Raw genomic sequence first — 15,162 nt, 5'->3', positions numbered from 1 at the left:
TTTACGTCTGGTGTTTTGTTCACGGAGCATAGTGCGACTAACCAAGGATGTCTGTCCGTAGGATACTCTCTCTCTCTTTCTTTCTACGTATCAGAGCTCCAAGCATTATTCATATTCCCACTCGCGACAAAAAAGCACATAATCAGAGCATCTAGATTCAAAAAGGTACAGTAGACATTCTTTATATTCTTTACTTGACAAAACATAGCTATAGCAAACCACAAAACAAAGGAAAAAGTGTCATAGAGGGGTTTCGAAACCTCGCTCGATATAGGTTCATCAGTCGTGATATTCGTTAAAAACAGGTGGGGGCCATAAGTCATAAAGTCTGTGCTCCTCCAGGGAGTCGCGTATAAGTCTCGTCTCTTCTCTGTCTTGATATTTGTGTCGCTCGTTATAACAGGTAACCTCCCTTTCCAACGTATCCAAAAAGAGTCCACAGTATGTACAACTTGGTTCACCTCTCTTCTTGTGTACCTCTCATCTGGGTATCTTTACTGGTTGTGTTTAAACAAAAAAACGCGTTACTTGATTAGATAACAGGCCACCCAGACGCTTGACAATATCAAATAACGCTGACAATGGCTTTACCTTTGCCATGATTTTGTGGCGACATTAACATTCTTCGAAGTCGGTCCTCGGCTCTTGCTAGTTCTTGCTGGGTATCGTAGTTGAGGTCCGAAGGGCGGGGCCATGGCAGCCATGCTTTCAAGGAGCCCAATGTACCTGCACGGGCTCGTGGAGACGGCAGGCTACGTGTTGTTTGTCTGCGTTGGCGTGAAGAAGGCCTCTGCAGGGCCTCGTTTTGAGCCCGAATGTCTGATGTGTGCATGAGGAAACCGATCTTGTCCTGCATAGTAGATGATGTGTCGAGGGAGAGATGCTTCGAGGCGGTAGGTGCAGCGAGGGTAATGGCTGGATGGGAAGACGAGGTTGAAGTGTGAACTGCCCAAGGAGGTCCCCGGTTCTGCACTTCGTCTTGCTTCGAGCTGCTGGCCTCTTGTTCACGAAAGGTATCACCATCAATGGCTTTTCTCTTACCACTGCCACCACTGATGACACTCTTCAAGCTGCCATATGCTGACTGGCTTCGTTTCTTGTTGCTCTCCGCCTTGCCCTCTTGTGCCAATCTTTCGCTAGAGCTACTAGCTTCAGGCACAGCCATCAGTGTATTATCTGCAGCAGTCCATCCTTGACTGATTCGGTTTAACCGACCACGCCCTACAAGCGCTCCGGTACTAGCAGCCCACCCTGGTCCTGTCCCAGTGATCTCACCTTGTGGGGGAAGATGTGAGTCGTACTCATCTGCCAGACTCATTCTGCTCCTGGCACAGATCTCAGCAATAGCATCAATCGCATCTCTGATTTCAGGGTCGACGGCACGTAGGATTGCCGAGAAGGAAAAGTCATCGGCAGAGGGCAACTGCTCGCTTCTGCCTGCCAGACCAGCTGACAGGGCCGAAGTGTGGCTATTCCCATTCATTGCAAAAGAGCGCGGGGTGTTGAACCCTGACCCAGCGCGAGAAGTATGCCGTGAACCCGAGTACGTGCGTACCACGACAGGCTGACTGGTGACAGTTGTTCGACTAGATGTCGATTTTGCAGACTTGCTCTTGGAAGGAGACGAGTGGAAGGCGGGGGCATTGAGGGCGCGAAGGGCGGCAGACTGAGTCGGTGGCAACGTGTTGGTCAGCGTGGTAGTCGCACTGGGGACTGACGATAAGCTCGCAGTAAGGTCAGAAGGGCCTTCTTGAGTGTCCGGGGGTTGAGCGTGGATGAGGATGGCCGGGACAGCCTCGTCCGACAAGATGGGTTGGGCACTGAGTGTGGACGTGGAGTTGTTCCCCAAGAGTGTCGAGAAGACACTCAGAGGCACCGACTGCTTAGTGGTCGTTATAGACGTCAATGGCTGCGGGGTTGCATTCGACTCCGTGGTAGCTGAGCCATGTTGCTCGCAGCTGGAGTGGCTGGCGGAGCCTTGCGACAGCGATGGCGCCTGAAAGGAAATGCGGGGGTCGTTTGGAAGGGCGGCGGATCCGGACATGGTGGGCTTTGTTTCTAAACTGCAGGTCAATGCATTGTAGGCCCGCTTTGCGTGCCGTCCGAGTTGTTGAACGTGGCCTGCAGTGATTGAGAAGGATGATGCGTTGGCCGACATGGACCGCCAGTCTTGGCAGGGTAGTCGGCACGGCTCACATCCTATTGGACAATCACTCCTCATAACAAACGCTTACTCCATCGGCGCTACTTGCAGTAGGTTCTGGTTCGCAGACGAGACTAGAGTAATGCGGGGACTGATTGGCGCCTTTGTAATTTTGATGTTTTGTGCCGAACACATCAATGATGCGTCCAGCGAATAGGATAAGTATTGCACATGTCCTCTGCAAGAAATCAGGTAGGGCATGTAGCCTCCACACGCCCGTGTACGATTAACAGTTGAAGCACAAGCTCTTGCAGTGCCTCTAGAAGAGCATGCCGTCGTCTGAACAATCACTGCCTGTCTTTGTAGCAGTCACCAGTAAATTATTTGCATGCCCAAGCTGATCGCTCAGCCATGACACCAATCCGCCAGGTAGCTCGTCGAGGACTTGCATCTCAGCCTTGATATTGAGCATGAGCATCCATTGTAGCTCCTGTCTCCAGCCTCGCTCAAGTCCATCTTCTCCGCACAGATCCCACTCCAGCGTTCGTATTGCTTTGGTACGATCGCGCATTGTGAGCCTCATTAGGCCTTGTGGTTGATGTATCATCTTCCTTTCTGCCCCGTCCTCGCCTACCAGACTTAGACTCATGTTGTCTCTCTTTACTCCCAGCCACTGGATATTGGGCAGACTCAGTGCGGGCGTATTCATGAGTGCAACGTCTTCGTGCATAAGGCGGTAAGAACCATATTTGTACGTCGACAGAATGGCGATACCATCGGGGTCAAGATCAACCAAAACGAACATGGGAATGTGGGGTGCAGTGTTCCCAAGTTGGCGCAGGAACTGCCTAGAAGCGACATCAGGATATCCTTTGGCCTATTTTAATTATTAGCACTTATTGACAACGTGTGCTATTGACTCACAGTTACGACCACACCGTGTAAGCCCAACATACTCCATTGCGCTGATCCAATCAACGATCGAAATGTCGCCTGCGTTTCATCAGTACCTCAGCTCGGAGTATGTAAGAGAACTGATCGTACCTCCTTTTCAATTATGAGGACCCATTGGGTCTCTGTTAAATCCCAACTATCATTGTCACGAACGACAGGAATGAGCAGGCCCTGGTATGGGATTAGACTTCTGTAACGCAACTAACATGCTCGATCCCACCTCACTACTGCTCATTCTATGAAACAGGTTGTTGGCTTGCTCTAGTTTGAAGTTTCCAGCCACTAAGCCTTTGGCAGCAGCAGTCTGGTGTACAAGCATTAGTCATGTCAAATTGCCCTCTCCGGACGTTGCGCACCACATTGAGTTGTGATCTAGTAATGCCAAACGTGCATGCAAGATCATCTACGTATCGATCTACAACGGACTGCTTGACGAATAGATCGGGGTGTCGATAATAGATATCCCTATTTTTTGTTAGATTCTATTTTCTATAGATGAGACTGCATCAAGCACCGCTTGGTCATCATGGTATTGTCAAGGAGACTACCATGAATGAGCTCCAGGATGCGTAACAGCACGGCTGCGAATGTTAGTTCTCACTCTGAAAAACAGAAGGACACTAACTGAATTTCCAGGCTTCTTGAGCATTGGCGCCTGGGAAGTTGATATCGCGCTCTTTGGGCTTGGGAATTGATCCATCTCCTTCATTACTGGGAGCGTTTCGACGAGAAAAGTTTGCACGGGATTTTAGGGTTATGGTAAGCGACTTATGTTGTTCCAAAAGATTGTCAACGATTCTTTCTAGCATGGCTTCAATACGAGCGATCACCCAGTACCTATAGGTGAGTCAGCTGCAATTCACCAAGACTAATATGACGCAAAGACCTGTCACGAACGGGTCTCTGAGTAGGTTCAGCGGTATGGCGGCCATGCTGTTCGTAAACATTGGTTTCACTGTTCGTGGGTGTGTGCTCCCCAGATAGCACACCAGGAACAGTAGGCGAACTGATGGTATCTGCTGACTCCCAATCGTGGAACTGTGCATGTCGATTAGAAAAGAGAATATCGTCGTTAGATTCATCGAGCAGCATGTCGCTTGGACACATTGGCGTGCCCGGGTCTCCAAAGAGCAGGTCCTCAAAGTCGTCTTCGTCCATAGCTAGGGCCATCAACAAGACACAGGAGGTTAGAATAGAGATGAATGCCAATCTCTAGAAGATCAGTGAAGAGAAAATGAAATGCGGCATGATTCAAATTAATCGGAGTCTTAGGGTAAGTGCTCATATGGAAAGAACGACGGTGCGCTACCATGCGACACGAAGACACGACGCCTGCAGCTACCTTCACGAAAGATGAGAGCTACCCCTAATCGTTTCAATGCGCCAATACAAATCTCTATACTTGTCCTGTGCCACAAACTCGGTTTTAAAAAATTTCAATGGGATCTGAGAAAGTGAGATGTTGGTGTTTGAGTTTCAAGCATATACTGACTATTCCCAAATAGGAATCTAGGCACTATTCGCCCTGAAGAGTGCGGCAATCGACTAATCAGCACCCTGGGCCTTAGCCGCGCCTTCCACGCGTGTCGCGTCGCGCCCTCCACCTTCGCGTCACCTCAACGCCCGCAATCGCCATCCCGCTCTCAACTACAACGCATCCCACCTAATCCATTTTGGGCCACAATTCGTTCAGAGGGATACAATTCATAAAGAATCCCAATTCGAAATCACAGCACTCATCACCAAAAATGGAGGACCCCACCCCCGTCGCACCGGTTCCCCAGAAGCGTCCGCTCGAAGATGAAGTCGAACCTCCCATCACACCAGCCAAGTCCACAACCAATTCGCAAGCCTCAACACCTCTTTCAGTACTCTCAGTTCAAACACCATCGCCTCTAAAGAGTAGCGCACCGAGTTCGACCGGACCCAACAGCAAGTCTGCCGACGGTCATAGTCTTTCCAACACAGATGTCGCCACATCGAGCAGCACACAGCAAGCAGCCAAAAGGAGGAGGCTGACTACTCAAGAGAAAGAGGCACAACGCCTTGAAAAGGAGGCGAAGGCGAAGGCGCGCGAAGAAAAGAAGGCACAAAAGGAAGCTGAAGAGAAACTCAAGGCAGAGGAGAAACGGAAGAAGCATGAGGAGCGTGATGAAAAGAAGCGTATAAAAGAAGAGGAACAGCAACGCCTTGAGGAGGAAAAGGCAAAGAAGGCACGGGTGAGTCTATACCCACTGAAAACAGAGATGGATGCTGTTGCCATGTTCCGCAACACCCTTCTCCGACTGCAGCACCGAGTTGTCTCCCGGTGCTGCATTTACTAAACTAAGCAACGCTAACTCGATAACAGTCACAGATGAAGCTGAACGCTTTCTTTGTGAAGCCAAAGGCAGGGACAAGCCCGGGACAGGCTGCAGTAGCTTCATCCCAGAATCCCACAACCTCCGTATCATTACCAGACAGATCTGGAGCAAGTACTAACTCAATACCGCCCTCTCCACAGAAGGCTATTGTCAAGGATGCGAAATCAGACTACGAACGCTACTTCTTGCCGTTTAACATACCTGCACACACGATTCTTGCGCCGACGAATGCCCTTCTGAACAGTCCAGAACGATTAGAAGCCGCTCGAAACCGACTAGAGAATATCGTTGCACAGAAAGATTCGTATTCGGAACCAATAGCGCGGGAGACTTTGGTGTCACTCTTCCCAAAGCGAAATGTTCGAGGCAATAGGACAGCTACGATTGCAGAAATTGTGGATTGCGTCAATAACTCATCTGACTACCCTATTGATATCACTTCTACGAAGAGTGCAGCATCACGGCATCCATTGGAGATGCTGAAAGAGATACCAATGAAGTATATCCATTTCTGCACGGACGTACGCCCGCCCTATTATGGAACATATACTAGGCCATATACACACACTGAGGCTTCCCGTCTTGCACGCAATCCTCTCTCAAGAGTCCGAAAGGATACTGATTATGACTACGATTCTGAAGCCGAGTGGGATGAGCCCGAGGAAGGCGAAGATTTGGACTCTGACGGTGAAGACGACAACGAAGATGAGGCAGATGACGATATGGATGGCTTCCTTGATGATGAAGAGGATCCACAACTCAAACGCGGACTCATTAGTGGCGACCTGGTACCTGTTAGCACTGGCTTATGTTGGGAGGATGCAGAGAGCGTATCTCGACTGAACGACGGATCCGACGCCATCTGTACAGACTTCAAGGAATTCAAGATGGAGTTCTTACTAGATCCGCAAATGCGGTCGATTGATCCCTTTTCTACTGCATACTGGGCGACGGATCCGGCAACTGCAACCCCCGCCCCCACCACCGCAAACAAAGAAACGGCTAGTAATGGCGCTATGAATCCACCAAAGGCACCGCTCACGCAGCGCACTATGAACGGCTTGTTCAACACCCTAAATGGTCCTCAGAACACTTCATCAAGTACGTCAGGTAAGCCTGCCAAGGCCAAACGAATGGTGCCCGCCGAGCAACTTTCCGCCTTCAAGGCGGAGATTGAAGGCAAAGATCTCACCAAGCTTGGTATGATTGAGTCTTTGAAAAAAGCGTTCCCGAAGCTGCCAAAAGACGCCATCTCCAATACTCTGAGTGTTGTTGCTGCACGGGTAGGCCCCACCGAGAAAGAAAAGCGATGGGTACTCATCAATTCGTGAGTGCGTCTAGTCTCTTTCACACATTTCAGTAACTCTTTTTGGTCTGCTTTATCTTCAACAAGTTATCGGGCATGTCTGGCGCACAGTCTTATCGGCTACCTCTGGGCTGTTTTTCGTCATCATTTCAGTACAGCGGGAAACGGAGTATGGTGTTGGGCGCTTCTGTATCTTGCCGCTCGTATTGCTACACATCATACCATGACATAGCCTCCCGATGCATCGTGGCTAGATTGGAGGTTCGGAAGTAGAAATACGGTGCATATTGCGACAAGAATTTCGTATCGGGAAAGCCTGAAGATATGGTATGCACGTGTTTGTCAATCAAACCACATCAGGCGTTTTATCGGGTACGGTGGCTGTTATGCTCACGTCATTAAAACGCGATTTATCAGAGTTCATATTCAGGCCAGTACACACTTCCTGTCTTCAGTGTATTATCTATACAGGCTTTCCGCGCATTATACCAAAGTAAATAATTAAATTGTACCTCACGAGTTAAGAAATAATGGCAACAAGTCGCTCTGTACATAAGACTAGATAAGAGGCCATGACGCGTTCGCCCTTACTTGCGCAAATCGCGTAAGCGCTTAGGCATCAATTGTGAAGTGCTTGTGGCACGAAAAATGTAACAGTCAGATTTAGTGAGAGAGTCACCAATCAGCCAAGGCCCCTCAGATGAAACCACGCGTACAATACGTGATGAGAGTCATCCGGGTATCAAGGCAGGCAACATGCATACATATACAATGGCAACTGAGAGCGACCAGCCTGGCAAGCAAGGAAGTACAGTGCCGTGCAAGGGTGCACGGATCGGGAATAACAGGGGGAAATGATCATCTCGGGAATGTAGTAGCTCGAGTGCCTTTTACCTACAGATTTGCTCGGCGCATACGCAAACCTTGTGGTTCTGGTATTCAAGACCCATGTAGGCGCGAGGTTAAGAATAGATAGCCATCGATCCACATCTGCACCGAGGCCCGTGCGCTCGGGCGCTTGCGTTGCTGGTGAGAACGTCGTGTCCAATCGATTACATCTTGTAGACGCCTGCTATCTTTAGTCTATGAAGCCTACAAGACGAGCCCAATCATCGACGTCTCTGTATTACAATCCTTGGGCATCGGAGGGGATCATCATTGTTCCTAATGTATCTCCCTGTCCGAAGCGCTGGCACCACTCCTCCCAAGGTCGTAGTATGTCCACAATAGCATCAGCAGGCGCTCACTGTAGCGGTTGAGATCCGTGCGGTTCCGGGCACAGCACAAGAATGCAGCTATGCGCAATCAGAGCCGGATGGTGGATATTACCGCATGCAAGAATAGCTGACCCCGCATCCGACTGGCCAAATGCCCACAGGCCCGTCTTAGTGCGTCGAGGTACAGATTGATTGGGACATGAAGTACAAAGACGCTGTATCTCCTGCAGTACATCCAAGACTCTAGCTTGAGACGTTCCGTGATTCTTATCGTGGGTCGGTGCTATAAGCGCATCGTACTTTGTTCTTCCTTGACTTGCAGCTCACTGGACTTGAGCACCTCTTACTACTCGTCATGGCGTCCTTCCTTCTCTATCTCTCTGCAACTGTGCTGTTGGCTCAGTCAACAGTTGCATCAAATTGCACTAAGAAGCCGATATATGTCGATATACACAAGCGAGCCGTTCATGACTCTCCAGTCTTCCAGTATGGATCATTCATCGGGCTCGGAACACCGGCACAGAACAACAGCCTTTGGCCATCATTACAGCAAAACCATACCTCCTTTGCATCGAGCGGCTACTGCAAAGACAATACAACACTCAAAAACTGCGATACAAGTACAGGCGGCTTCTTCAACTTTCGAGATTCGACAACGTATGTTGCTTCCTCTTTTTGGCCCTTACATCGATTGACATATGATATAGGTTTGAGGAGCAGGAGAACTTCCAGACACTAGACAAATCCCAGGACAAACTCTCGGGATTCTTTGGTAAAGAGACCCTTCGATTGTACACACACTACTTTGAAACGGACGGCGCAACACAAACACTTGTACCCAACTCGATCGTCGAGGTTGCAGAGTCAGGATCAATAACTCCAGGGAGAGTCGGCGTCGGCGCTTCGTCAACGTTACTGCGGGACCTGGTGGTGCAGGATATGATTGCAGGATCAACATACTCTCTCTACATTGGTCACGGATTTGATCGCGCTGGAGGTGTAGTCAATGGCAGCAACGTTTTTGGAGGATACGACTCTGGGCGCTTCACAGGCGAGCCGCACAAGTACGCAATGAACGTGGCCAACGCCAACCCAATGAGTGTCCGCGTCAAGGATGTCATCATCACTGGAACAACCAACAACTCAAATACATCGCTTTTTGACAATACTGTTTTCACCGACATGAAGTCGCGCCCCGAGGACTTTGAAGCCCAGATTACAACGGAGCAGTTCCCATTCTCTCTACCTTACCAGATCACACAAAACTTCATCAAGCACCTCAACGCTCAAAAAGACAACAGCTGGGATGACAACTCGCTGAGGCTCAAAGACAGCTTCAACGGCACACTTACGATCGTCCTCGAGGACGGCTTCACCGTCACCCTACCCCCCGAAGTCCTCATGAACGCATCAAACATCACCCCAATCCAAGACCGCGACGAAGACGCAAACACCCCCTTCTACCTCGGCACCGCCTTCCTCGGCCAAGTCTACCTCATGGCCGACTACGAATCCAACTACTTCTACCTCGCCGAAGCTATCCAGAAAAACAACATAGTCATGCCCGTAACCTTTTGCCCCAAATCCGTCCCCGTCGCATACCAGCGCCCCCAGCAATCCGAATGGCAGCGACAAGGTCTCATCGGCGCAGTCATTGGCGGCGTCATCGGCGGTCTCGGTATCCTCGCTGCGAGCTACTGTATCTGGGTCACTTGGATGCGCAAGAAGGACGAGCGCAAACTGAAGAGGGAGTTGCAGCGAAATTCGCAGCGGAAGCTCGAGCAAATGGAAATAGAGGAGGCGGCACCGAAGTTCGATCCCCCGCCCAAGAGCGTGAACGCAGCGAAAGCCATGTTCTGGCGAAAGAATAAGCCAGGGACTACGTTTTAAAATTTCGAAACAGTCCGATAACTCGTAGAGAGAGTGTTTTTTTTCATAACTTTCATTGTTTATACCCTGTGTCACACAGATTCCATCATCTGACACCAACTTTTTATTTCTCCCATCTTCTTCTTCTCACTACATAGCTACATATACCACTTGAACCTTTCCAATCCACACAACATTTACTCTTTTACATTTTCCTCGCCTCCAATCCCAACACTCCCCTTCCTTCCTTCCTTCCTTCCCAATCCGGTATCTCTCCCCCATACCCCCATCGATTCCTGCACTCTCCACTCGCCCTAACCGCCCGACTCGCCCTACGCCGCACAGACCCCCCCAATACTTTATCGCACAACACTTCCGAACCAACCATGTTACCCGTACCCTAAGTGCCACCCGCATTAGGCAATTTCGCAACCAAAGCCGTGGATTACGGTACTTGTATCATATTTTCTTTTTTTCCTTTGCCGCAGTTGGGGTGCGCGCGTTGACCGGTTTTGGGTATATGGGCCCGCCCGCCCCCGGTAAGGTTGGACAGAGGGTGTGGAGGGAAGCTTGCCTCTTGGGGCAATGTGTTGATTACGGTGCTTATATTTTTTTGCTTTTTCGTGAGGGAGATAGGGGAGGGTGTGGGGAGGAGGGGTGGGTTGCTGTTTCGGGTAGATTTGGGGGCTGTGGATTGCAGGGTGTTTTACTAAGGAAGGGGGAGGATGGAGGATCTGGGGATCTAGGGTGTAGTTGAGAGATGTTTGGCGTAGCAATGGATATATGCGAAGAAGTTATTCGGCATTCCAGTTGTTAATGCGTCTACAGAGAAACGGATTTGTCAATGGTCTTGGGATAGAACTTGCGGTAACACGACGCCATGGTGGTCCAGAACCGCTGTAGGTAGGTGAGGGGGGTTATACACATTTCAGGCCTTACAATGTTCTTATAAATGTATCTTAAATCCAAATCTTGACGCCGTCCTTCCTCTCACTACATTTTAAATCTTTCTCTCTCCAATCCGCAATCACGTTCAATACGTAATACCACACCAACAATGACACGCTATCGGTCCAGCCGCAAACGCGACATAATATTTCGAACCAGGACACTAACCCTCATTTTTAGTTTCTGCCATTGACAGAAAAACCATACAATCCGCACCTTACCTGAACTGGGCACAAGAGTGCACACCCTTTTTGGTCGTTAGTGTAGCAGTTTGAATACTGCAACATGGAGTTAGAAAGGGTTTTTGGCTATTGCGATTTTATAGACATGCATATCGTCCTATACGCTTCTTGCAGCGGGTGCGGTGGATTCTTATTTCGGCTGAGGCTGGGTCTAGGAGGAGAATTGTGAGGAGCGCCGTTATGAGGGGTATGTAGTGCATTGTAGATAAGTGTCGTTGGGCAGGGAGTATCGAGTTGGTGTCAAGTGACGAAAAAGGGTTTACTAGATTGAAAGTAAGGGGTCAATTAAATATATGTAGAATGTTGAATGGAGCAGGCTGATGAGTGGGTGCTGTCTACCCAGAAGTGTGGTAGGGGTCGAAGTAGGGTTGAGCACACCATGGGTAAGAAGTGGAACTACGTCAGTCAATACGTCTTCACTACTCCTAGCCACTTATCAGTCTAATCTGATCCAATCAGCTCTTCCTTTGCCTGCATAGGTTGCAACACACTGGTGTAAAGATCTTTAACACCTAGACTCTCCAGTGTAGCGTGTCGCAAGTAGGAGTAAGAATGATGGTGGGACCCAGTTTGTCGGCGAATTATTAAGAGCCTCTTGTCAATTTGGACTTCATATTGGACAAGTGAACGACAATTTAATCGTTCTCTTTTCCATTGTTGAGACGGCGTAACAATTCTGGTAGTTGTATGACTTCGTATGTTCACCAATTTTGACGCTATGTTGCGAGTATTTGAACAAATACTATATGTGATGATTGGTTAGTATTAGATCCGACATTTTTGAAAACAAAACGTCCGTTGCACTATGATAACTCTCCCACATCGTGTAGCCAGGAAGGGGATGTTGCTACCAAGACGATAAAATAAGAGATGAGCAGAACAAGTCACAGTGTCCCTGAAATCATGACTGCATCGCGTCATGTAGTTGTTTACAATATGGTACAGATTTTCAATTATAATCTTGTCAAGGTCATGAATCAGGCGAAAAGCTAAAGCCGAGCGGTGTAAGAATCTTGTCTTGTACGACCTTGTTGGCTGCTTCGCCGCCTTTCTCAAGTGCCACAGCCCCAACAATGGCATATAATGAAGTCATGAGAACGGATTCAAGACCGGAACCTTGCAGGTTATCCGCCTGTTATGTATTAGCCATTGGATCTGCTCGATCAAACATATTACATACCCTCTTGGGCTTCCACCGAGTAACCTTATCCAAACCATATTTCTCTGCTATTGGTGCTAGCCGTGACTTGTTTAGCACTAAACTCTCTGCCTCGTTGGTCAAGCCTTGCAGTCCGTTCAAGGCGGGGTGGAGGTATGGTTTGCGGCCAAATTCGTCGTTCATGGGCACGCCATTCGAGTCTCTTGACCATTGGTCTTCTTGTGGTGAGTTTATGAGCGCTTGCGATGTTTGTAGTTCGACAATCCTCCGTCCTGGCGTCCGTATTAGTTTCCTGCCTGCCCAGCCGTTTCCCATGCACACATACCCAGATATGCCAGCCGGTCGTTGAAACCCCTCTTTCCGTGGTCGAAGCTCTTATGTGTCACTGCTAACCATTTGACCTCCTCTCCCAACACTTTGTCGCCGCCAGGGCCTAACATGCGCACATAGGCATCATCTAATCGTTTGGGATCCTCGTTGACCTTAAAAATTCCACCTTTTGCCTGAGGCCGTAACCTAAAGGGAGCCACCATTCTTTGGGGTGTCTGTTTCCATCGTGGCCGTTGTGCAATCTCAGTATCGTTTTCGGGCGCGGCCTTGGCGGGTGTGGTGGTTGAAAATGCGCATGCGGAGGTCCGCACGATGGAGGCTTGTGATGGACGCGCTGAACGTAGTGACGACGAGGCGGTCGAGACGAGTGAATGGAGAGGCCGTTTGGAAGCCATTGGGGCGTTTGTGTAGGCGGGTAAGGCAGAGGGGTCCGATTGGGGCGGCCAGTCCAGGCGCTGGTGCTGGCGGAGGTGAAGTTCGCATCATCGAAAAGTTGCGGCACTCACGGCGCCTTGCCGCAATCGTACTAGTTCGGGTCGCGCATCCGCTCCCCCATCTTCTGCCCCCGATACGCGACGTTCTCCCCTGGTCATGCTTCTGTTGGGCCAGTATGGCGAGTTCGGGTGCCTCCGGCTCCTTGAAAGAGCTGCTGGCTGAGCAATTGCCAAAGGACGTTCCCATCACCTTCTATCACTACTCAACTCCGCCCTCCAAGTCCTCCGCCCTCTTCTCCGCGCCTCCCCATGGCAAGTCCGAAAAGACATACTGCGAATCGCATACCTTGGCCGCCTCCATTACCCCCAAGGACGCCATAGCCTCAGAGTTGCCTGAAGAAGTTCTTGTGCTTGCCATTGAAATCTTGATCTACACTACGAGAAACCTCACCACCATCTTCGTGTCCAAAGCCGATTCTACGGGTTACCTCTCCGAGCTACAGTTACCGCGATCGCAATCCTCGTCACCCTTGAAAGTTATATGTCGCACCTTTGTGTCTTGGCTTGCAAGAGAAAGGCAACGGGAAGGCAAGAAACTGGTTATATCTCTGTTCGCAAGAGCACAGGACCAATATCTGTTCCCTGCCAGCATTGAGAACAAGAAAAAGCATGTGCTGGACGACAGGGGCTTGGTCAAGTGGTGGTGCAAAGTCCTGGATCCGATCATCTGGGAATACAAGGCTGAAGGGGACCGGAAACCCTTCCCCCAACGCCTAGTCGAGGGCGAGCCTACCGAGACAACCACTTCGTCATCACAGGCAGAGTCTACGGCGAGGGGCTACCTAGTGATCCCGGGCTTCGAAACGTACGACACTTTGCGATATACCCCACCAAGTCCTGCGCCAAACACACCTCGGCGGTGGGCTGCTGCCCATCCCCTCCTACAAATAGCTCCTCATCCTGCTGCTCCGCCGCGCTGCCTCGTTCCTCATTTCCCAGACGACCCAAAAGCTAGGTTTCTTGACGAACTAGACGAAGAACTTCCAGACCGGGGTACAGATGCCATGGTGGCTGAGGGAGGCACACCCTCGAGAAGCAACGGACAATGGAAGAGTGTCAAGACACTTGATCAATTCTGGGAGTTTATGGCATTCAGACAAGAGTGTTCCTCGGGCCGGATAGTAGGTTTTATCTGGGTTGTGATCACGCCACCGAAGCCTTCAATACCCGAAGAAGACGAGGACGAGCTTTCGCAACAGTCCTTGTCTCAACCACTCTCACAGAATAAACCTCAGAAAAGTAGTCGCACCCCTAAACGTCCAAAGATGAGCCAGCGGAAGAAAGAGGCCAAACTGAAATACGGACCTATACCTCTCGTTCTACCCAAGATCAAATCGAGGTCGTCACACCTGTCAACTTCTTCGAACACGTCCAAATCTGGTAAAATACCTTCTGAAACCAGTCCTTATTGGAAATGGCCTGCTTCATCACGTGGAACCATATGTTTTTCGCTGAAGAATTACGACCGTGCACACGAAGTGCTACTGCAACAGACGTTTGCGAATCGTGCAGCAGCAGCACGAAGTACAAAAAAATGGAAGGAGGAAATTGGCGTGTTGGGTGGCGTAGAGGACTGGGGCTTTGTGGTCACAGGCAGAAAAGAGCTTACGTCTACAGACACGTCTTCAGGTGCGGCGAGCGGTGTGGCGCCGACTATAGTCATGGGTGTGCGGAAGAAGAGAAAGCCCAATGGGTCAGCAGAGGCAACGAATATAGCGCAACAGGCGGTGGGGCCAGTGCAGGAATTAGGGGCTGGCACAGTCCGCAAGAAAGCAAAGACTGACTCAGACCCGCCAACTGATGCAATTGCTGCCAATGGGGTGAATACCTTGACGGCGGGATTGGTACGCAAGAAGCCCAAGGCATAGGTTGGACCATATATGGAACTGGATCGATACTAGATGTCGACTGGCTTCTTGGGTACTTCTGAAATTGGCCTGTATTTTTCGTGGCCCGTGGATTTGCATAGCGTTGGCGTTTCCTTGATTACACACTCAGAGTTTGAAATAATGAGTAACGTGTATCACCAGTGTGCGCCCCACCCCAGTGTGCGCCCCACGAAATCCTAGTACCTCACCTTCGTAATAACAACGCGTAATGTCTCAACAACGCCAAGCTCTAAAGACCTATACTGAAG

General features: G+C 49.9%; 7 protein-coding genes across 7 annotated transcripts; 4 read left to right on the top strand and 3 right to left on the bottom strand.

The window, feature by feature from the left end:
- Positions 1–565: 565 nt before the first annotated feature.
- COCMIDRAFT_9597 (uncharacterized protein) lies at positions 566–2,044 on the bottom strand (the record flags this gene model as incomplete). Its single annotated transcript, XM_007694743.1, has 1 exon — positions 566–2,044. The coding sequence occupies one exon, from the start codon at positions 2,042–2,044 to the stop codon at positions 566–568; it is 1,479 nt and encodes a 492-aa protein (XP_007692933.1).
- Positions 2,045–2,462: 418 nt separating this feature from the next.
- Positions 2,463–4,255, bottom strand: COCMIDRAFT_9596 (uncharacterized protein; the record flags this gene model as incomplete). The annotated part of the gene is made up of 8 exons (XM_007694742.1): positions 2,463–3,020; positions 3,068–3,136; positions 3,188–3,268; positions 3,318–3,401; positions 3,454–3,562; positions 3,612–3,678; positions 3,723–3,934; positions 3,984–4,255. The coding sequence occupies 8 exons, from the start codon at positions 4,253–4,255 to the stop codon at positions 2,463–2,465; spliced, it is 1,452 nt and encodes a 483-aa protein (XP_007692932.1).
- A 590-nt stretch (positions 4,256–4,845) lies between these two features.
- COCMIDRAFT_108513 (uncharacterized protein) lies at positions 4,846–6,791 on the top strand (the record flags this gene model as incomplete). The annotated part of the gene is made up of 2 exons (XM_007694741.1): positions 4,846–5,316; positions 5,448–6,791. 2 exons carry the CDS (start codon positions 4,846–4,848, stop codon positions 6,789–6,791), a joined length of 1,815 nt encoding a protein of 604 aa, XP_007692931.1.
- A 295-nt stretch (positions 6,792–7,086) lies between these two features.
- Positions 7,087–7,263, top strand: COCMIDRAFT_108527 (uncharacterized protein; the record flags this gene model as incomplete). The annotated part of the gene is made up of 1 exon (XM_007694740.1): positions 7,087–7,263. A coding segment is annotated over one exon (177 nt), but the record flags the coding sequence as incomplete, so codon positions are not given.
- A 1,075-nt stretch (positions 7,264–8,338) lies between these two features.
- On the top strand, positions 8,339–9,873 carry COCMIDRAFT_108540 (uncharacterized protein; the record flags this gene model as incomplete). The annotated part of the gene is made up of 2 exons (XM_007694739.1): positions 8,339–8,640; positions 8,691–9,873. The coding sequence occupies 2 exons, from the start codon at positions 8,339–8,341 to the stop codon at positions 9,871–9,873; spliced, it is 1,485 nt and encodes a 494-aa protein (XP_007692929.1).
- Positions 9,874–12,012: 2,139 nt separating this feature from the next.
- On the bottom strand, positions 12,013–12,734 carry COCMIDRAFT_30530 (uncharacterized protein; the record flags this gene model as incomplete). The annotated part of the gene is made up of 3 exons (XM_007694738.1): positions 12,013–12,174; positions 12,223–12,473; positions 12,527–12,734. The coding sequence occupies 3 exons, from the start codon at positions 12,732–12,734 to the stop codon at positions 12,013–12,015; spliced, it is 621 nt and encodes a 206-aa protein (XP_007692928.1).
- Positions 12,735–13,141: 407 nt separating this feature from the next.
- Positions 13,142–14,893, top strand: COCMIDRAFT_108514 (uncharacterized protein; the record flags this gene model as incomplete). The annotated part of the gene is made up of 2 exons (XM_007694737.1): positions 13,142–13,741; positions 13,790–14,893. The coding sequence occupies 2 exons, from the start codon at positions 13,142–13,144 to the stop codon at positions 14,891–14,893; spliced, it is 1,704 nt and encodes a 567-aa protein (XP_007692927.1).
- Between the last annotated feature and the right edge of the window lie 269 nt (positions 14,894–15,162).

Source organism: Bipolaris oryzae, assembly GCF_000523455.1.
Source record: "Bipolaris oryzae ATCC 44560 unplaced genomic scaffold scaffold_238, whole genome shotgun sequence".
In the NCBI taxonomy this organism is placed as follows: domain Eukaryota; kingdom Fungi; phylum Ascomycota; class Dothideomycetes; order Pleosporales; family Pleosporaceae; genus Bipolaris; species Bipolaris oryzae.
This window is presented reverse-complemented; position numbering and strand designations above follow the sequence as displayed.